General features: G+C 37.9%; 1 protein-coding gene across 8 annotated transcripts in view; it reads right to left on the bottom strand.

Moving 5' to 3' along the window:
• Positions 1–3,709: 3,709 nt before the first annotated feature.
• Positions 3,710–23,635, bottom strand: part of B3galt1 (beta-1,3-galactosyltransferase 1) — a 557,516-nt gene continuing 537,590 nt past the window's right edge. For all 8 annotated transcript variants that reach the window (XM_047542779.1, XM_047542778.1, XM_047542777.1 and 5 more), the window contains one exon: positions 3,710–8,671. In XM_047542779.1, coding sequence (XP_047398735.1) covers positions 7,462–8,442 — 981 coding nt within the window. In that variant the 5' untranslated portion in view covers positions 8,443–8,671 and the 3' untranslated portion in view covers positions 3,710–7,461. The remainder of the gene's footprint in view (positions 8,672–23,635) is intronic.

Here is a 23,635-nt window from a genome sequence, read left to right as displayed (position 1 = left end):
GAAGATGAAACCATCAGGCCCAACTTTGACCTGAGCTAGGTTATGAGCTCCCACTTCATTTTAATAAAGAATTCTGTGTGACTACTGGGTACTAGATTCTCAAAATAATAATGTGATAGTTTGCTTCCAGGGTTTTTGTTTTTTGAATGTGCTGCTTCTTCTTAGGATCTCAACCTTCCCCTATGAGGTTTATAGGGAAAACTATCCATAAGAAATAAAAAGGTCAAGTTTGTACCTAAAACTGCACTAGAGACTCAAGCTTCATCTTAAAGTTTAATTCCAACAGGTTTTTGTGACTATTTAAAGAGGCAATATATGCAAGAGCTGTTGGTATGGCTCCAAATAGATGGTTAATGAATGCAAGTACACCTGTGTAGAATTTAGCCTTGAGTCTTACAGCCTTATTACTCAAAGGGCAGGCCATGCACCCGCAGCATCAGCATTGTCTGGGAGTTTATAGGAAAATAACCCAAGAACCCAGAACTACCCTTAGCATTTTAACAAGATTCCCAGGCAATCACTAGGCACACGCAATCTAAGAAATGTGTCATGGAGTCTGCACATTCCTCATCCTGTGTGCTCCAGTATCCTGCTTTGTTCTTACACATGCCTCCTATGATTTGGACTCCCACAAGGACTGAGAGGCATCTTGTTGCAAGTAGCATGCTTTTCCTGTCAACTCACATGCTTCTCTCAGTCAAGTTTGAAGGACACCGTGTAGCTGTGAAGTTGCCTTTTCCTAAAGGAATTGTGAATTAGCATATGTTGAAGAAACCAATGGAACAGAGGCACAAGCAGATACAGAAGAGTTTATCTGAGTGCGGTTTGAGACAGGGGTGGAGACAAATCCAGAGTTCAGAGAGGGCTGGCATTTTTGATGAGCTAGCTAGTGATGGATACCTCTCCAGAGGATCCTTTGCTTCCAAGAGGGAAATAAAGTGTAATTGAACTTATAGATTGTTTTCTCTACTGAAATGTGTGTGAGGGCTCTGAAGGATGGAAGCTCTAGGAAAGCTCCTAGTGAACTGGACTGACCTGGGTGAGCACAACTATAGATTTGGGACTTGCATGTCATTATTATTACTCACTAGATTCTGTATTTTTTAATCAATGGTGATTTATTTTAAAATTCCTGAATCTTTCACCTGTACTTAAATGTGGTTTGTTTATTTTTCTCATTTGCTACTCCTTTTCAGTTTTTTCATTTCTTTCATACTAAGATGTCATATAGATTTTCTGTAGAACCATTTTATTTACATCATTATGTATAACACCTGGAAAACATGCACATGTCATGTAAAATAGAAGTTTGGAAAGAGAACAGTGATTTCTCAGGGCAAGATGAGGGGGTTAATTTTCACGGTAACAGAAAATTTGGGGGAGTGATAGAACTCTTCTATATCTTGATTATGGTGGTGGTGCATGTGTCAAAACTCATAGAACTGTGTACTTTAAACGAATGAATTTTGATGCATGTCAATTATAACTCAGTTTTATTTTTTAAAGGGAAGCACATTTTCAATCTGAAAAGCAAAATAAGACCCACTGAGTTCCACGGGAACCAGGATCTGGGTGGTATGGGTAGCGTGGGGTACCTATTTCTTATTTTGGGGGGGCAATGTGCTATATTGGTTAAGAATATGGTCTTTAGGGCCAGAGGACCTGAATTCACCCTGTAAATTACTATATTCTCTGTGACCTGTTTCTTAATCTTTCAGCTGGTGATAACAACGGAATATACTTCATGGGGCTGATAGGATGAAACAACAGACTACAGCACAGAGGAATGGGCACTGAAAGCTTAAGGCTTTGCAATGGGAGAAATTCTCTAGCAGATTTCCCCTCACCTCATAGTTGCTGAGGTCATCCTTGCCTTTGCTAAAAAATAGTCATCACCCCCTCAACGTAACTCTGCCCAGTCTGCCATATCCCTCAGCCACTGCTGAGTAAATGCCCTAGAATAAAATTCAGAGAGAGAATAAATCACCTCTTATGCCATGCTCCCTCCAGGTGAGGACTGAGGTCATTGCAAAAAGCATAACAAATAGTTGACATAATGCACCAAACTAATAGATTTTATAAGGAAAACTAAATGGAAAAATTTTCTTGAGTGCTGGGCAACTCTGGCTGAAGAGACAGTGAAGCCAGTGTTATTATAGATGTTGTCGAATCAATAATACTTTTTCATTCATTTCTTTTTCATTTCACAAAACTGCCCATTTTAACCAGCAAAGAGGTGAGGAGATATTATCAAGGGCCATTTTTCATGCTCACATGGATTATATTCTGGTACACATTACTCTTCTAAATAGCCCTATTTCTAATATTTTTTTCACTTAGAAATGTATTCAATTCTCTTCCAGCAGTGGGAATTCATTTGGAAATCTATGACAATCAATTAAGCAAATGAGAAAATAAAATGCTTGTAATTACGATAATCAAGCGATATGAAACCCACCCTCTTAGGTCTGATACCCATGCATCTTTAAGCAATATATTAATTAAACTGTGGGTAATTGTGACAATTAGAATCAAGCTTTTATCATTTTTAAAAATCACTCTGAGAGAGGAAAAAGGAAATATTTTAAAAATATATGCAGCTGTCAGTTTTTAATGTAATTCATTATCATGCCTGCATTGCCATTTTCTTAGCTGTATGGAGAAGTGATTCCAACATGCTTTATTGATGTGATTCCTTATTCATACCTGGAGAAATTTTGTCTGTAACACCCTTTTCAGATGTTTCCCTATTTCTCTAGGTCAGAGATTGTCAAACTTTTCCTATAAAGAGCCCATAGTGAGGTCCTAAGTTTGCATGCATGAGAATCACCTACAGGGCTTGTTGAAATAGATTGCTGAGTTACACCCTCAAGTTTTTAGTAGGGCCCAAGAATTGCTTGCATTTCTAGCAAGTCCCTAGATGAATAAAATATTCTTGGTCTGGGAACCATATTTTAGAACACTGCTTTTGATGTTAGTTCTTTAAAAAAGTCAAGTGAAATACAAATCTGTATATTTGTGTTTTTGTTGTTTATTCACATATTTTACCTTACCTGATAGATTTTACCTTTGGAACTGCAAGGAACAGGGGTAATAAATCCAAAGTTAACTTTTAGTTAAAAAATGAGTACCTGCTTAGCTAGATCAAGATTGGAAAGAAGAAAACAAACAATGAAACATCATTTTGTTTCTTAAATAGCTTAGTCTCTTCCTTATAGAGTTAAGCATTAGCAGTACCTATTTGTCTTTGGTTAAAGAATGTCTGAAGAGCTCTTTTCAATCCCATTAAACTTTAAGGATGTATGCAGTATTCCACAGGATATATGTGGGTGAGGTATAAGAATGACATCTTTTTTGTCTTAGATTTAACTTGCCCTAATTCATCAGGTACATTATCAATTTAATGCTCCTCCATGCCATTTGAATTTGTCCTTCAAACAGAGAACAGTTAAAGTGCTTCCCTGAGGCCATCAAGGGCAAGGGAGACACCTGTTTTCTAAAATCCTTAAGTGGCCCAAGTTCTACTTATAGGACCAAACAGGCTCCAAGCTGACTGTTGGGGTTGTTCTGGACTCTAGGGATGAGCTGTGAATGAGTTGAGCCATCACTTACACTGAGATTATGGAGACCTTGGTAAATTGGGAACATCAACTAATTTTCACAACCACATTTCCCCAAAGAGATTCATGCAAAAAAGAAACAAAATGGGTTATGTTCTCCTTCCGTTTATTTACCTCAATGGTTTAAAAAATCAGCTTTATGGAACTGTACTCTTCCTCAGGACAGATGGGCCTGTACATTAGCATCGTGCTTTCAATTAACAGTTTACATTTCAAGAGGAAGGTGAAGAAACTGAATGTAAAGACATCTTCAGCATCTATTCGTCATTTTTAGTTTTATAACAGATACAAAAAAATAGTATTCTGATTAGCAGCTTGATTGGCAACCCATGTAACCCTAAATAGTACTACAAACCCGGAGAGTGCACTTTTACAGACAATTACTTTTGGCAAAATCATATGTACAATTTGAACAAATAAATACATAAATACAATCATTCATATATAACGATATACCTAAATGTCAATTATCAACAAGCGTTTCTAGTAAATTACTTCTTTCATTCACAAGTTACTTTGTTGCTTATAAAAACTATCTTCACCTTTACAGAAGAAATGACATAATCAATTCCCCCACTGAACCCACATATTAGGAAAGGTAGAAAATATCCCAGATGCTGTACGTAAATATTTCATTGTCTTTTGATAGAAGAAATTTGATTGAAAAACTCCTTCCTTGGCTTCTCTGTAAAGAGTTTATTTTCCCCATATCGTATCACACAAGGGGTTTTGTTCTTCTGAATTTATTCCAAATTGAAAATGATCTTCTTTTTTTGATTCTGGTTATTTCAAACATTGTGTATTGAAACTGCTCCAATATAAGAAGACACAAAGCCACGCAAACTAGCCACCAAAGATAAAACTTTTTTTCACAAAATAAATTTGAAAAAAAAAAACCTTTAAGAACATAGACATTGATAATTGGTACCCATTGTTCTCGAGTGCATAATGAAAAAATAGGTGAAGGGACGGTTTTGTAAAAATTGTCTGACTGACTCTTTGTGGAAACTATCATTACTTATTTATGTCTTTGCAATGCTGGGGATGGAACCCAGGGCCTTATACATGGTTGGCAAGAGGTCTCCCACTGAGTTACATCCCTGGCCCCCGAATACTGCCATTATTATGAAATATAATAATAGGGAAATAATAATAATGGCTTCACAAATAATTGTGACAATTTGGCCAGTGTCATGTCATAAAACTAACAAAAGCAGAAAGTTAGAGCTTTTCCTTGATCACTTAAACATTTTTTTGAACATTCAAAAACAAAAGGGCAAACATGCTTAAGGCTATTGAAATACTGGACAAATGGCCCTGCCTTACCGAGCTCCATGCAGAAGAAAATGTTACATAGCAGGCAGATTCTAGCTGTACATACAGTTGGGGAGAATAAAAGAATGACTTTAAAATATATACATGTGGTCTTTGATGAATATTTACATATTTGTCACATGGGCACTACCTAGCTTAAAAAAGTTAGGAGATAGTTTTTTAAGACATAGAATTTTCTGATTTTTGCTCCTTTTCAAGATTAGGGCTCTATTCTTACTCTATACACACCTATATAAAATAATTCATAGATGTACATATATGATGTTTATAATGTGCAATTCCTTGACACCAAAGGTGGCTTGGCTGAGCATGGGGTAGATGCAAGGCAGTAGTATGAGATGCGGACTTGATTCAGCTGCATGGTTGGGAGGTGAGCCAAGAATGAGACTTCCCCAGTAACTGGAGCTCACAGCAGTTGATGCTACAGGGTGGGAGGCTCACCTTGTGCTGCTCCATATCTCCCAAGGTCACTAACTTTGTTCTGTAATCAAAATCATCAGTCTTGTTGACCAGAAATGAGATGTGTTAAGGGACAGGAAATTCTGTCTTAAATTTGGAATTTGGGGGCTGGAGATGAGAGATCCAGTGTCTTCAAGAAATAGGCCTTGACTTCTATTTGTTCATTTTATTTGCCTGTTTGCCATCAACTTCTATGGGGGCTTCCAAGGGTCAGCTTAAAAAATAATAAATAAATTAAAAGGTGTACTTTTTCAGCTGGGGACTTCCTTTGAGAACAATGAGTTTTCTAATGAATGGGAGACCTACAATGTGTAGGTTTGCTGAGTGCCTATTCTTCTGATAGAAGTAACTCTATCTGTCCTCAAAGTTCTTGAAGATAATTCAAGCGAAACGTTTCCTGAGATCTAAGTTGCCATGATGCATTCTGCAAGTGTATGCTTCACTTACTGTAATAGACTCCCAGCCAATGCTTCCCCCTAAGAAAGACCGAAGCCCTCACCTACAGCTCCTGGGGTTAGCAAGGAAACACATGGAAAAGGTAGCTTACTCATTGAAAACAGAAGAGATGGCAAAGAAATCGAAGTTTCACCAAACAATTAAGTTATAGCCAAGGAAAAGTCAAAGCCTTGGAAGAATTAAGAACACTGATAGTTCATAGTTAATCTTTATTTTGATAGATTTTATATTAAGATGATGTATTACTACTGATGACCATCATTATAGTTGTTGTAATCATTTTAGCATTTGGCATAATGCATAATACATTGCATTATGTAGCACCTTTTAAACTAAGGATCTCAAAAATCTTAGCAAATGCAATTTGCTCTCACAGCACCTGTGAGGTAGGTGTTTTTTAACAGCCATTGTACAAGTGAGCATATTGAAGTACAGCAAGGTTAAGAGGCCTGCTCATGTGGTTTGGTGGCATCAATAAAATCTGAACCCAGGCTTCCCCACCCTTCCTTCCTATGGTACTCAATCATATAGCCCCGAGAACACCTTATAACAGCTTTGCTGCTAAAGGGTACTTGGATGTTTCTAGTGTTACTATCACTTCTATCAACAGTAGGGCCAAATCTTTCAATAATATGGTACCTGTTAAAGATTTTCTCATGAGCTTGCAAATGTGTGGGAAGGGCATCTTATACTATTACTAAGCTTATGTTAATTATAATGTATACCTAAATTCATATTTTCTCAATGCGATTCATTGTTCTCTGGCTTCCTACCAGCTTGTTTTCTACATATGGAGACATGTGCTTTCCTGATGCAGAAACTGAAATGCACTTAGCAGCATTATGCAGAAGGAAGCAGGCGAGATTATTACATTTGGCAAAGTCTCCTTGGAGGCACCATGTAATGTTCCAAAAGAGCAAAAAAAAATTTTTTTTTGTTTACTTTAAGTTGCATTTTATACACATTCTACCTGCTGACCAGGTTTAATCCTCGGATGAGCAAGCAGAGTTGTCTTTCAAACACACGGACTGTTTGATTCTCAAGTTTAAATTCCCATCCATTTCACTGCAGCCTCCCTGCCAGTATTGGAACCACGAATACGGTACACATTACATGGCAACATATGTAAAAATTCAATGTAACAGTAACACACACAGTATTAATAATCACATCCAGTGTGTCTTCCTGACTGTGCATCATTTCTGAATTGTTTTTGAAAAAGTTATTTACTTATTTATTTGCGGAGATGATATGAAGATATTACTGTGAGTTTCAGTTTCCCAGAACCAAATTTTGATCTCAGATGCACAGCGCATAAATCCTAGGAGTTGTTTGGAAGTCACTTTTTGAGATAAATGGCATGTCTTAGGACCTGAGAATGAAATCTGATCCTTCTAACTCATTTATTGTTTCTAAGACCAAAGTTTAGCATTTGTGAATTGGTAATCCAAGAAGGAGCTAGGAGTGGGAGGCAAAATCTGTACAAAACCCCTTCACCGGTTCATTTCCCCTGGTGACACTTGTAAAATACCAACACCTTACTCCCCATTTCTTAAAAAAGAAAAGAAACATATTTACATGGGTAAAAATTCTAACATCTGAGGTGTTTCTTGCTTGACATGTCATTCCAGATTCTGTGCATTTCTTCTGGAGAGATCTGATGCACAGTGATAACACGGCGATACCGACACAAACTGTAGGCCATTTTCCAGTGATTGAAGCCACTGTTCTGGAAAGGATGTATGCCTAGTTTGCGAAGACACAGTCCCACATATACATCTTCGAGGTGAAGCAGCCTTGTGTGCAGTGAGGTCTTGTAAATGAGTTCAGCCACATCAGCTGAAAAGATGTAGCCAGTCCCAGAACAGAATGGTGGGTAGTTGCTATCAGGGTACAAATCCCTGGGCATGTACCATTTACTGCGGACATCCCGGATGGGCCCTCCGTTGATAACATAGCCAGTAAAATACCTTCTTCTTGGCTTGGTGGAGGGTTTCAGGAGTTTATAAATAAGGTTGTCCATGTTTACAAAAATGTCACTGTCTGTTTTCATGACATACTTGGCTTTTGAACAGAAAGTGGCTACCCATCTCATCCCCATTAAAGTTTTGAGGGTCAGATTATGGTAGGAGTCAATGAAGTCCTCCACGATGATGTCATGGAAGATCTGGCTCTCCTGCTCCACCATCTGATTCAGAACAGGGTCTGCGTTCTTGCCCAGAAGGAAGAGGGTAGCTATCTTGATCCCTTTAAAGTTGTTCTCATCCCCCCATGTCTCCCGGATTGCCTGGCGGGCATCGAATTCCTTGTGGGTTGTACTGATGAGGATAACAAGAAAAGGAATGTTTTTCTCACATTTGTTGGGCTCATTTATTAGAAATTCAAAAGAATGTGGGTTTATAGGTCGAGTTCTTATGTTGCCAAATGTAAAGTTCTTCCTGGCAACTGTTAGGTGGCTGAATGGCTTGGAGCCAGTGTAGGATGAAGTAGGACGAGTCACACTCAAGTACCAGAGAGCGCTGGCCCAGCACACGACGGTCAAAACATATAAGCAGGAGACCTTCGAAGCCATTGTCTTGAGAGCACGTCTACTCCAAATACTGAAGAATACACCTTCTTGGCACTAGGCTCTTTTTGTTTTGCAGAGGCAGCATATTATTAATAAATCTTTAAGTCTCATAGAGAAGAGTGAGTTGGGGATTGTCCGTGGGCCTTAGCAGCAGTCTAGCATCTCTGTATTCAGTCTACTTTCTTCCAAACTGGCCGGAAGTTACCATGTGTCATAAATCTTCCTCTTAACTCTGAAAAATCAATAAAGTACAGTTTTTGTTCAGATTTATTTGTCATTTTTTTATCCTCAAGTAAACATAGTAGGGGTATAAGAAATATCTGTGATGACTAAAATAAACATTATCGTTCATTTCCATAAGTCCTAAAAACTCCTGGCAATCATCACTCCCCTTCTCCTCTCCCCATGACAGAAGTTGTTTATGAATCTATATACCCAATAAGCAAATACAGTGACTATAAACTCTAGATGAATATGAGGTAAACAGCATTAGAAAAACTTAAACAGTACCCCCTTCTTCACAAGAGAATTTCTTTGCACTTAAATGTTTTTGGGCAGTAAAGTCCTCTGTCAAACAGGCCTCAGATCTCTTTCCCATTTTTTCATATCTGAGCTTTTGTTTGCTTGATTCTGATGAAGGAATCAATTGTCCTTTGCTTTTTCTAAATGTACCTTTGACAATGTGTTGATCAGCACTGGAAAATCTCTGTTAATACTGTGTCTCTCTTGGATCTGACTAGAAAGAATTCCCAACTGTTCCTCACTGTCTCCTTACTTTGGCTCTCACAACTCTTAGCTTATAACTCTACTTGCTATGAGGCTTCCCGTGGGGGATATCCTTACCCTTTGGGCATGAAAACCATTACCTAGGCATCCTTTCGGACAACTGGTGGCATTCACCTTGGAGTAGGTTTAAGTTGTCTTTTGAGGTTTTCAACAATTCACCCATATGTTCCCCAGATAAGATTATTCTGACCCCTTTTAATTCTTTTTATTTAGTTACACTTGTCTATAAACATTGTAGAAGTATAATGAGAGAGACAACTGAGCTTGAGGGCCACACATTCAATGCCAATGTGGCACAAGAGTAACTGGTGTTCAAATTAAGAAGTCGTCCTCAGGAACACTAATTCTTTCTAGAAATTTAGTATTTCCTAGAACTTTTAAATTTTATGCCAGTTAAAAATATATGCCAGGTTACAAAGTTCATTCATATAAAAATCATTTCATCCTTCCCAGTTAGAGCAGAATGTAGTAGCCCTGGAAGGCAGAGATAGTAGATGATAGATATGAATTTCAACAAAGTCTGCTTCAAAGAAAACTATGTTTAAAAGTAAGCTGTGTTGAAGGAATTTCACTAGGATTATAGATTGAAAATCAGGCTTCTAAGCACTATAATCAGAATGAAATAAAAAGACACGATGGGCAATAGCAGAGACAAAGTACATATTCTCAAATGAGTGAAGAGCCAACTATGAATGTGCGATCCATCTGAGACAGCAATAACTCAGTGTGGTTAGGGTTCTAACTGAATATTAGAGTGTCTCCCAGCAACACGACTGCAGGCAAAGTCAGGCCCATTGGCCCACAGTAAGTACTCTGTAATTGCACTATCCAGTATTCTTGGCCTCCTGGAGGAACTTTCTGCTCTAAGGTGCACGAAAGCTGATAAAAAGGACATGACAAATGATCTCAAGTCAAGAAGGAAGCTTTGAAACATGGGACAGTAAGAAAAGGAAAGTGAGAAAAACTAGTAAGAAAGAACTTTAAAAAGGGCTTCTCGACTTGGGATATACAAATTTTGTCTCCATTCAATTCCAAGGGGTTGTGAGTCCCAAGATGGTACTAGAAACCAAACTTCGTCTACTGTCTTAGCCTACATCTCATCCTATTGCTCTTGTTCCCTTCTTACTATTAAATTTCAAGGCACCTATGACTAAGATGTCAAGGGACTCTGAAACAACCTCACCTGGAACAGGAAAGGTAATCTTCAGGAGGCATTAATCAGGCTACTAATGGAGGATTTATTTCTTCTACATTTTGACCTCCTACTTATTGTCTCTTTTCTGACCTTAGAAATCAAATTACTATCCTCACTTCTATAGGTAATCCTTCATTTAACTCTTGAATTTACATAGTCATTTGTGAATTCACTTATTCACCAATAACCAATTAATCATATATTTATTGAGGGCCTATTATATGTGAAGTAATGAGAAGAGAGATGGAACCCATATTCCTGTCTCAAACACTCCTAGTCTAGGAGGTCTTACATAAATGATGTAAGAATTTTTATCATGAGGTTATTGGAGTAGGTAGGAGAGGTGTGGTGGAGACCAGAACATGGGAGGACAAGGTATAATTCTGGAGCCCATGCACAGGACAGCTCCAAGGGGCCACCATTCACATAGGCTATAATGTGCATCTCATTCCCTACCCCATCCCAGAGTCAAATAATGAGGGAACCATGGGGAGCATGGCATGAAGAGCTGAAAAACATGCGAGCTAAGCCAAATCTTCAAGGACAGGTAGGATGGAAGTTGGGCAGTCTAGGCAATGGGAACATCAAATATAAAGGTATAAAAGGAGAGAGAGCATGATATGCAGCAGGGTCTGAACAGCTGAGAGAAGAAAAAGTGTGTTGAGGAGCAAGGGTGTGAGAGGAGGGATAGAGAGAGCAGGGTCGGATGGGAAGTGGCATCCAGAGACACTCTGCTTGGAGTAGCTGGTTACCCATCTGTGCAATCTAAAAGGTATGAGGAAGGATTTTACTTCCCCAAATCCTACTCACTGACTTTAATAGCAATTACTTCTTCCATGTCAGGGATTTCTTTCTCCTGTAGCTCTATATTCTAGAAGAATAAGTAAGAATTTGTTTTATTTGATACCATTTTGTGAGATTTTCTAGAGGAAGGGACTGCATAATTTAGGTACCTGAAAGGTTAGGAAAGGACTGGAAAAGGGAGATATATGAGAAACAGGTGAGAACATGAAGAAAATGTATGTATTTATAAGCACTGTTTTACAGAAGAATGAACATTTCTCCTGGACAGCTAATAACCATGAGACTTCTTGCCATTATTATTGCTAGCTTTGATTTTAAATGCATAGACACTGCACTATGTGCTGTGTTCTATGCCATTCTAAACTATTTTATAGAGCTTCATTCCTTACAGTGTTATAACAGAAGTCTCATTTTCTCCATTTTACAAATTAGAGAATGGAAATTCAGAGGTATTATAGTTTGTTCAAGATCATGAAGCTAGTGGATAACCTTGTAAGTAGTCACTCCCCAGCTTCCTAAGGCGTGTTGGGATCACCGGTATTGTCTCTGGTGGGAAAGCCATCCCAGTCTATTCAGGCTGCTGTTGTTCTAGTGATCCACACATTTATTTCCTTATATGTGTGTCCGTCTGGTTTATCCTGGTTTGCTATACACTATACTATGCTACCACTGTAGAGATTCATGGTCACTAGAACTAATGCTTTGCAAAAAGCACATTAAAGCTTGAAGACACTGTGGGTTGGGTGGAGAGGTTTTGAAGTGTTTAGCAGGTCCTCTTCTCTGTGATCCTGAAGCATGTACACAATGCACTGAAAGAATCACCATTTCTATTGATCTTTTCTTTTTCCTTTTTCCTTCAAAAATGAGATCAAAAATAGGTATTGTATTACATTGTAGTCAACAGTAAATGGAAATTAGTATTTACCAAATCCTCTGTTTAAAAAGCAACAATGAAGAACCAGAAATGTGATAAGGAACCAGTGTAGAATCTGAAGAGTGGCCAAGGAAAATGTGGACTTATGGACCTGAGTGTTAAAAAGTTACCTTTTTGCATACAACAGAACAGATTTCTCAGGTGACCAAATAAATACAAAAATACACCTTTGGGCAGGAAGTAGTACTACAACTAAAGAAAGAGTCATGTGATATACAGAACTCCAAAGATCAATTTTATGTGTATTGGACAAAGTTGGGGGTAATAGGCCAGAAGCTCTGGATGACTCTGAGTAATCCTATTTTGTGATTTGGATTTTCTTTTTCTTAGTAGCCAAAAATATACGGTAAAAGCAAGCAGTTTTATCTACCTTGTCTCCAAATACATTGGCTGTATTAACAACCATTGGCAGATCATTTGAGCTCTGGGGAAAGGGTTCTATGGAGGCAGTGTTAGATACAAAGAGTAGGACCTAATGGGGATGAGAGGATGACAGTTCATCAGTTCATCATTCGGGAACCTGGCACATGGATTGATAAATTCCACTAAATTAGTAGGATTGCTATCAGTGTTTTATAGATTTTTTTCCCCTAGTGCTGGGAATCAAACCCATAGCCTTGTGCACACATAGGAAGTGCTCTACCACTGAGTCACAACTCCCACCCCACAATACAGATTTTCCTCTAGAGAAATCTTTTATCCCCTTAGAAAACTCAAAGCCAAAGGCCCAGTGGAAAATAAGAGACCCTCCCTCAAAAAAAAAAAAAAAAAATCAATGGAGAAGATCTGGGGAAGTCATTGAATGTCACAAAGTAGAATCTTCTGGGGGGTTCTTTTAGTTTTACAGGATTTTTAAAAATTTCTTCTTAACAGGCAAGTTAATTTATCAGTGAAATGTAAAGGTGCACATATAACATTTGTCATTCCTTTTAGCAGCTTTACCACAACGGCAAGACACTGATGACACATTAACTTGTCATCCATTAAATACAAATCCCTCCAAATAGGAACATTGAGCTAGAACACTTGAAAGATTTTCCCCCAGGGCCATACTGTATTGCAGATTACCTCATTCACAGAACTCTCCAGTAAATATCCACCTTTACCTTTCAGAAAGTTAATGGGGCAGAATTTTCAATTTAAGAAGCACATGTTTCTCCTAGAAACTGTTAAGCTGTCTGCTGTTTTGAATAATTTATTTTAAAAGACCCAAAACCTTGCTAAAATTATTTTTTATCCATCCAGAGGTGAGGCCCAGGAACGTGGGTAGTGTCTCTGGTGAACTGTGTGTATTTGGGTCTCTATCTCCATCATGGTGCAAGCAATGTGATGGTTAATCTTATGTATCAACTTGACTGGTCTGAGGGATGCCTGGACAGTTAATGAAACATCATATCTATGTGTGTCTATGGGAGTGTTTCTGGAAGAGATTAGTGCTTGAACTCATGGTTTGAGTGAAAAAATCTCCCTCACCAATGCAAGTGGGTACCATCCAGTCTGTTGAGTACCTGAATAGAATGAAAGGGTGGAGGCAGAACAAATTTACTATCTGTCTGTGAACTGAGACATTCATCTTCTGCCCTTGGAGATGGGTACTTCTGAACTCAGACAGGGATTTATAGCCCTGGCTTCTCCTTTACTCTCAGGGTTTTGGGTCAAGTTTGGAATTACACCACCAGCATTCCTGGGCCTCTGGCTTGTAGAGGGTAGGTCATGGGACTTCCCAATCTCCATAATCTTGTGAGCCAATGTTTCATTATATCTCTTCCTATATATCTCTATGGCTTAGATGTGAGGTGTCCCTTAGATGTGAAGTTCATATGTTAGTGCAAGGATTTTCAGAGGTGAAATGATTAGATTATGAGAGATGTAACCTATTTGGTGTATTAATCCACTGTATAGATTAACTGGGCAGTAACTATAGGTAGCTAGGGTGTGGCTGATGGTGCACTTCCAGGGTTTACATTTTGTCCCTAGTAAGCGGAGCTCTCTCTGCTTCCTGGTGGCCATATTCTGAGCTCCTTTCCTCTGCTACACTCTTCTACCATGATGTTTTGGCTCACCTTGGGCATAGAGCTATAGAGTTGGTCAACCATGGACTGAATCTCTGAAACCATGAACCCAAATAAACTTGTCCTCCTCTAATTGTCCTTGTCATGTTTTTTGGTCACAGAAAAACAAAGCTAATCAAAAATTGCATTTTTATATCTCATTGTTTCTATGCCTTTGAAAAGTCCTAACTAAAACAATCAGGTACAAGTCAATACTGACTTCCTATGTCTTGGTTGCCACTTACACTGAGTTAGCTTAGCTATGGTTCTAACTTCCCTCACCATGGGCAAGTTCGCAGGAACCTCAACAAATGACCCACGTACCTCCACTGTCTCAAACAATATTTCTAGTTCTGATTTGCTTTGCATTTTAAAATCTGCTTCATTTGTGCATCAAAGATGAACTGAACACCTACTAGGTGCCAGGCACTGAGTTGGTTGGACATGTGGGAGCTTATTTTCCACGACTAGGAGGCCAAAAATAATGATAATATGTTACAAAAGTAGAAAATTAGTCCCAGGTAGTAAGAAATACCATTAAGCAAATAAAGTGAAGTGATGGGACAGAGACTAAACAAAGGTAGGAAAGAGAGGGGATACTTAAGATATATTGTAGACTTGTGATGTCAACAGTGAGCTAGCATGTGCAAGGCCCTGGATTGGATGCCTTGCACCACTAAATGAATGAATGAATAGATAAATAAATAAATCAGTGATACTCTAAGGAGTGGATAGCTATCTCTGGTTTAGCCTTTGAGACTTTTAGAAAATTTTGTCTCCTTTGCTTGGCTCTTTGTGGTTAGTACCTCGTTAGGAGTATCTTTCTACTTCTGACCTCTGTCCTCCTGCTCTTTTGGATCTTGTTCTCTTTGTATTTCCCAGCTGTGGCCATTCTATCCTCTCTGCATCCAGAGCTATAGGTTACCTGCTGTATTATTTTGCCAGAGCTGCCATAACAGAGTACTACAAATTGGGAAGTTTAACAATATAAACATATCATGTCGCAGTTCTGGAGGTTACAAGTTTGAGGAGATTTCAAAATTGGTTCTTCCCCAGGACTATCAGGAAAAATCTGTACTACACCTCTCTCCTAGTTTCTAGGTTGGCATACAATTTTTACCGTTCCTTGGTTTGTAGATGTGTCCACTCGATCTCTGCTTTCATCAGCATGTGGCATTTCACTGTGTGCTTATCTTTGGTTCTCAAGTTTCCCCATTTTGTAAGGATACCATATTGCCTTAGGGCTCACCTTAATGACTTTTTTTTGTAACTTTATTTGTGTGTAGGCTCTATTTCCAAATAGAGTCACATTTTGAGGTATAGGGGTTAAAGACTTCAACATGTCTCTTTTTTGCAGGACACAGTTCTACCTGTCGCATCCATTTTCCTGGGTAGCAGCAATGAAATACTTTGTTCCTCAGACTTTTCTCCTTCACACTTAAATTTTTCCTGATTTAAGCTGGTAAGCAAGCAAGCAAATTCTTGGTTTTTGGTAAACTAACTTCCAAAGGGTGAAAAACTTGTAATTAGCATTTGAAGAAGAATAAAATGTAAGTGTGAAAATGGACACAAAATCTGGTTTATTTTTAGATTAAAAAAGAAAGAAAGAAGAAAAGTCAACATAAGGCCATATGAAGTGTGTCATAGTTTAAAGTAGTCCTTTACTCCTGCCACCTTCTCTTTCCTCTGAGTCCTTGCAAAATTCATACTAGTCCAGAAAGTCAAGCCAGGACTGTGGCACAGTTCCCAAACCAACAGTTCAAGAGATACTTGCTTGATTTCTGGAGATAAAGGACAATTCTCCTGTGTCATCTCAAAGTACTAGCATTTTTATTATCGAGACCCAACTTTGGATATTCATATAGAGTACATGGCATTACAAAAGTAGTTTCAAAAACAATAACAAAAAAGTGCATAGTAACATTAAAAACATGGTGAAGGGAGAACAGTTGAAAAAAAGTAGAAAGTCCTTGTAACCAGTTAAAAGAGAAGCAAGACAGGAAAATGGGGTGAGAGGGGAGGAAAAGCAAGGAAGCACTAACTACTTCTGTTTATGAAATGTTCTTGCAGTGGGCGAGGTGCTGGTACTTCACAGTACTGAGAAAAAGAGTTCCCTTCTGAAAAATGTTTTCATCTCTAATGACTTTCCTCAGAGCAGGTAGATGAGTGAAATCAAAGTATCTTCATTCTTTGGGGAAATACAGGAACTCAGACACAACAGAACTAATTGATAAATGAGCTCCCTAAGCCAGAGTTTCTAGTAGGCTGCATTAATTTGGCATATGGTTAGCCTGATGTGCCCAGCTCCCTCCCTTTTTCTTGTTCTGGTAATTATGCTGTAAATAAGCACAGGAGAGAAAGAAATAAAGTACAATTAACACTAGATAATGGTGCTTGAAGGAAGAATTTCATAAGCCACTACGTTATCCAGCTTGCTAAGTTATTATCTTTCTGAGTGAAAGGGGATGACTTGTCCCGGTCTTTCTTTTAAGCAAGTCCCCTGGCTACATAAAGCCCATCTGCAGAAGTTGGAATCCCCGAGTGCCTCTAGGAGCAAAGACAGACAAGGAGCTAATTTGTTCCTTTTAAAAATTTAATTATGAATCTTTCAAAGAGAACTCATAATTGAACTTACCTAATAGATCATGTCCAACAGGAAGTGGCAAAAAGCAAATGGTAAGTTCATCATGACTTGGCAGCTGAAATCATTTCCCTCCCAAATCTGGAAGAAATGATTTGAACCTTTCTCCTTTTCAGTTTATATATCTTGACATTTATTCAAAAGATCTTATAAATCCCTGCATTGGGAAGAATAGGGCCAACTTGAGAAAGAAGAGGGATCGAATGTCTTCGTGTGGGCTCAGGGCTCTTGCTATTATGAAAGCCACACTTTATTTCACAAGGAGAATGTGCACTTCAAATTAGAAGGGAAGATTATAGCTTTCTTCAAATCAATGTGTTGCCCTAGTTCTAGAATTCAGAGAATTTCTTAACATCGCTACAATCCTCTCAGGGAAAAATGAAAATGAGGATATCTCATTATTTTAAATAAATGCTTGGCTTCCTTTGCAGTGATGGATATTGTATCTTATATAAGACTCATTTTTAAAGACGGGAAGAGCAATCACTTATTTAATCATAGGCGCCTGGAAGCTTGGCAAGCGCGATTGGGCCTCCGGTGGAGCTTCTCTACTGGGAAAGGAAATGCCAGTATTTTTTATTAGAAATGTGGAAGAGGATGAGAGGAAAGACATCCGACTAATATAAACAGCAGCTGGGAGAATTTTAAAATGATGAGCTATGCAATACCAAAAGAGTATTCATTTGTCCCATTAATATTATTTTTTTGGGGGGGAGGCTGATATAAATGGCCATCTTTAGAAACCAGAAAAATATCACTGTATTTAGTGTATTTACTATCCAAAATGTAAAAGTCTAGGGAGATATCTCACAGACAGCTCATCACAAAGAGGTAATATTATGTCCTATTTCAAAAGAATAATTTTAATACTATGTAATAACTGATAACATATGGAGGAGAATTTGGAATTTTTATTTTCCTTTCCTTTTGTTTTCTAACTCAAATGCTCCTTTAACAATATCAGCTTATTAGAATCCAAAATGGCCAAAAATAATTTAATGTAGCTGCTGTCAGTGGAAGTTATTTTGTAGTTAATCAATCTTATGTCAGAAGACCTGGATTCAACTCCTCAATTTTAGTCATCAGATCTGAAGCCTATGCAAACTTATGCTTCTTTTTCCTTATTGATCTCATGAGAATGGTAACAACTGGTCTGGTTTCGCAGAGTCATTGTAAGGATCAAGTGAAATACTGTGCTTGAAAATATTTTATAAGCCAAATAGGCTACATGAATGTACAGCATCATCACTATTAATATAAACATGATAAATAAAGGCAAAACCAGAAAGGATTGCCTATAAAATGTTTCATGAGGAAAGATCAGCCAATGTATCTTGACTAATTGGTACAAAAGTGGTTTTCTTACTTGGCTGTTCCTCAAAAGGAAAAAAAAATAGGACTTGGCATCTCCAGTTGACTGTTTTCATAAGAAGCTTTCAGTTTCATTTTTTAAGGTCAATTATAAAAAGGTCTTGCACTTGTGTTGAGAAAAAAGGAAGGGGCATGTAGGTTAGAGGAAATGTCATTATGTCTATTTATCATTAGCACTAAGTGACACAATATTAGAATTTTTTCAAATATAGCTTCAGATTATTAGAATCCTACAGATTTGGTCTTCTGAATAGCAATTTCATAACCACAATTAACATTTTATGCACATAAAAATTGTCTGAAATGGTTATACCATGATTATTTTGCAGAGTTAAGACAAAGCCAACATCAAATATAACTTTATAATTTTTTCTTCATAAGTTTATCAAGATTGTAATGGAGCCTGTCTGGGATGTTATCATTTAATAACTTATCCATGAGATTTATCAATCTTTAGTAATAGAATTGGATTGATAAATTGGTATAGAAATGCACTCAAATGGAAACCTGGGTGATGATGACAGACAGGCTTGTTTAGCAGAGTAGCTTTTCAATGTCTTTTTGTTTTTGAATTCTGGGTTATGTGCATGATTTTCTTAGTCCATACTGGCCAATCATATGAAATCACTGTCCTTTGTTTCTTTCCCATCCTTAGCCGTCTATGTTGGCTCTTCAGGATCCTTACTTCTGCCATCCCCAGCATTGTTCCACATGAGGTATCCACCCAACATTTGCTCAACTGGATATTACCCTGTGCTTCAAACTTCTGTATCTATACATTCCCCTTTGGTACACTCCTTTTTTTTTTTAAACTAAAGATTTTTATTTCTCCTATGGTTTCACCCCTCTGAACTCTTTGCCACAATCAACTTGACATGGCTCTTAAATCTGTTTTGAGCTACACGGACTCCTCTAACTTGAATTCAGTGCCCAGGGATCACAGTTTTAATCTCTCTCAAGGCTTTTGCTTTTTAAATTCTCATTCAATGGTTACTTCCCTGTTCTCTCTTCCCCTCTGCACCAATTCCATTCTTGTCCACCATCTTTACTTTTATGCCTGGGTCTGAGAACATTTTGGTGTAAAGGCTGATAATCAAAGAGAGATGGGACAACCTAGTCTCCTGGACAAAGCACAGGATCAATAGTTGAAAGAAAACATTACAGATGAAGTTCTGCAATGATATCTTGGGGAATCTCTTTTCCTTAAAATATTTCTTAGGTTCAAAATTTTATGCACCCTCACTGATGAGGAATTCTGCTGCCAGTACTTGCTTGGTAACCCCCTGAAGAAAGACCTCTGATATTTGGGTTTTATTTGCTAGCTCCTCTTTGGTTTCTAGAAATGCTATCTTTCCTTTGCTTAGAAAAACGACAAGAACCAGCTCTTCTCTTGACCCTGGCATTACCTTCAATTATTATCGGTTTCCTTCTTGATTTCACACCAGGGCATAAATGAGTGCTCTCTCCTGGGTCTTCCACATTTCCTCACATATTTAACTCTTGAACCTCTCGGTACAACACACAATGGCATTCTGAGGAAAGCAGGAAATTCTCCCAACCCCTTCCTCCCTGCTGTCAGCTGCCTTTGAAACCCTGGGACACTCTTAACTCCTGCAACACTTGCGACAGCCTCAGCCTCAGCACTGGGAGCTCACACCCTTGAGTACATGGCTTCTGCTACTTCTCTCCAACACTGCTTCTCAGAAGCTGGGTCAATGCACTCATATCCTTCCCATTTTTAGTACCGCTCTTTTTTCTTATACGGAAGGAAGTTTTCCGTTCTTTTTTTTTTTTTTTTCCTTTTTTCCCCCCTTAAGAAGATGATATATTTCAGAGCACAGTGTTTTAATCCAAACGCTTTTCAATTCTCATTCTTTTGTTACTTTTCCTTACAAACTGGGAAGTTTGTCTCATGGACAAACTAAAACTGTGTGTAAGACAGATTTTGTTAAAGACAACAAAAAGTAAAACATAAATTAATAAGTAAATAAATGACCCTTATATAGATGTGAGCTTTTTTTTTTCTTATTTAAGATGCCAGGTTATTTCTAAAACTGCTAAAGATTGTAAAAATTCCCATTCGGAGAATTTTTTAATTGGACCATTAGAGATGACTTTCTATGAAATTCTGAGGTTATTTTAAATTTAAAGACTTTCTTTTCGGAGGTGAACTTAGGGACACTTAACCACTGAGCCACATCCCCAGCCTTATTTTGTAATTTATTTAGAGACAGTATTTCACTGAGTTGATTAGCCTCTCACTGTTGTTGAGGCTAGCTTTGAACTTGAGATCCTCCCATCTCAATCTCTCAAGCCACTGGTCTTACAGGCATGTGCCACCACACCCAGCTGAAAGACTGCATTTTAATAGTCCTTTATTCAGTAAGTCCTGGTCAGATGGTACGGGTGATTTTTCTAAGAAAATTTTAAGTTATTTCCTATCTTTCTCTCTTAGTACATAATTTGAAACTCCATCAGACAGTTTGCAAGTTCTGTAGGAGAATTTAGGAAAGGTCTCTAAGTATAGTTAGAAACAGGTCAGTTGTAAAAGGAAATAGTCCTTTTTAAAAATAAACATGGGATTGTACAAATTAAAGGAAAAAAAATATTTCTTGCCATTCTTTCCTCTATCTCTTCAGTCAGAAGGGTAACCATTTTCATGATTGCATACAATACTATGGCATATAATTCCTAAGACTTGCAGAATCAGATTTACAACATTTAATCCTTAATTCTTTTGAATGAATATATTAAACCAATGGTTTCTATTTAATTAATACCTACCACTTTTTAGGGCTATAAAAATATTTTACAAATATAATGTTATGTTGTGGTTTGGAACTGGGTTGTTCCCCAAAGTTTCATATATTGAGGTTTTTGTCCCCAAAGTAGAGGACAGAGGAGGGGTCTTTAAGAAGCGCTCTGACCTCATCAGTGGATCAGTTAATTGAGGCATCATAAGTTGAATGGTCTATTGGGAGGTGGTAGAAAATGTAGGAGATGGGACCTAGTAGAAGGGAATGGTTTCTTGGGGCATATTCTTGAGGACTTTAACTTGGTCCAAGGCTCCTTCCTCTCTGTTTCTGCTTCTCTGCTGCTGACTGTCATGAGCTGAGCAGCTTTTCTCCTCCACACTTTTTTGCTGTCGTTTTCCATCTCACCTCAGGTGTAGAGCAACGGAGACAGCTGACCATGAACTGAAACCTCTGAAACTGTAAGTCAAAATAAATCTTTCCTCCTTTAAGTTATATTTCTCAGATATTTGTCACAGCAATAAAAAGCAGTCTAACACATTTTGCTAACAATTTTTTTTACTAAGAAGTAAGTGTCATAGTTCTTGTTTTATAGAAGAAAGTGAGTCCCCCAGAGAGAGAAAGCAGTTTGTCTAGCTTCATAGAAATAATGAGTGAATAAGCCTGAATTTGAACACAATTCACTAAACTGTAATATGTGAATCTTTATACCACATTGTGCATTTCACTTTTTGCATAGTAGGTAGAAGAAATATTTTTCGTATTTCCTTTAATTATCCGTGAAGTAATGACGGGTAGGGAAAATGGACTTAAAGCAGCTGTGCCTCTCACCTTGGCTCTGAGCTTCTGTTTCATTGTGTAGATATGTCAGTCAGTATTTTTAATAGAACTAAACACAGGTTGAAGAACCCATCTCCATTTGCTGGACTAGTCCCTTCAAAATATTAAGATATCTTGAAGTCAAATCTGTCATAATGTTTGGAACTCATGAAATTCTACATAAAAAGAAAACAGTTGTTCTTAAGGTGTATTTTAACTAAGCTCTGAAGGCCAGGTGAGTTACTCATCTCTACCATAATGGGGCACTCATTTATTTGGGAAGACTATAAAATTTAGTACCAGAAGACTCTGCTATTTAACTAGAAAAGTGACTGTCATCAAGAATTTCCCCATTTATGGAAGATTTGCTAGTTTCAGTAACTCACTTCTCATTCCAATACCCCTTTAACATTTCTTCCTGGAAATGGACCAATTGTAAAAGAAGCTGAAATCTACAATTTAGTCTCCCAGGCTCCTTTACAACTATGATAAAGTCCTATGACGTAGTTTCTACCATCAGATACCTCTGGGCAAGACATAGCTGCAGGAGGGAGCAACACTAGGAGGCAGCAACTTTCTGACTCTTTGAATATCCTAGGAAGCACATGGGAGACAAGGGCGTCTGATTGTCCTGAAGGAGCAGCAAAAAGATTTGCAGCCTCCACAAGCAAATATCATAGCAATAGAGGCAGAGGAGGTGGCGGAGTGTCCAGTGAAACACCTCCAGAGGATGCATGTACCTTTGGGCTGCCTTGTTCATGACCCTGCAGTTCTAGCTGGCTAGTTGCCAAATCTGGGTCTTGCCTTCCCAGAGCCCCAGGCTACCTAATACCTTTTCTACACGGTCTGATAGAGTGGATTCTGTTTGCAATGAAGAATCCTACACCACACACCATTTTCTCTACTTCTTTAAGTATAAAATGAGATGATGATAATCTAATTTTCAGACTGTGAGGCAAATGTTATACTGTAAAATGGTACATAGAGTTTAATTTTTGTTAATATTTATGTTTGGTCACTTTGGCATTGTCTGACAGAATTACAAACCACAATAAAATAAATAAATTCCTACTGTGCTCATATTGAAAAATATTACATAGCATTTTCATGTGAGAGCAGCCTTTTGAACTGAGAAATATATTTTAAAGCACTATTTTCTCTTTTCATGTTTTCTAAAGATGTATGGCATGTGTCTTTTGATGATGTCCCATGGCCCTCATGTGATCTTGCCCTGAATGACAACCATTATCTGCCAGGAAGGTCTTGCTTCATTTTTTTTTTTTTTTTTTTTACAGACTGCATTTTGATTCATTGTACACACACGGGGTATATCATTTCATTGCTATGGTTGTGCATGATGTAGATTCATACCATTTGTGTAATCATATATGTACAAGGGTAATGATGTCTGTCTCATTCCACCATTTTTCATACCCCCTCCCTCTCATTTCCCTCTGCGTAATCTAAAGTTCCTCCATTCTTCTCTCAGCCCCCTACCCCTCCAATAGGCTGCCATAAGTATACTCTGAAAAATTGCTGAAAATTTATTTGGTTCTTTTTTACGATATGCTAATTCTACATTGTAATCATACATGCCAGCATACATTGTCCTATTGGTGACTTTGGAGACAGGCTGACAACTTATTGTTCTCTATCCCCCTTCACCTTTTTGTACTGAAAATGAACCACTATGATTTTGTGTGTGTTTGTTCATATATTACATTTGATAATTCCACTGTTAAATTTTATTAACATTATACTAAATATACAAACTAAAATGTAAATCCCCTATCTTTAAGGAGCTTAGAGATATATTAATTATATGTGGGAAAATGAGGGATA

Source organism: Sciurus carolinensis, chromosome 3 (genome assembly GCF_902686445.1).
Source record: "Sciurus carolinensis chromosome 3, mSciCar1.2, whole genome shotgun sequence".
In the NCBI taxonomy this organism is placed as follows: Eukaryota; Metazoa; Chordata; class Mammalia; order Rodentia; family Sciuridae; genus Sciurus; species Sciurus carolinensis.
Note: the sequence above shows the minus strand (reverse complement) of the source record. Positions and strands in the feature narration are given on the sequence as shown.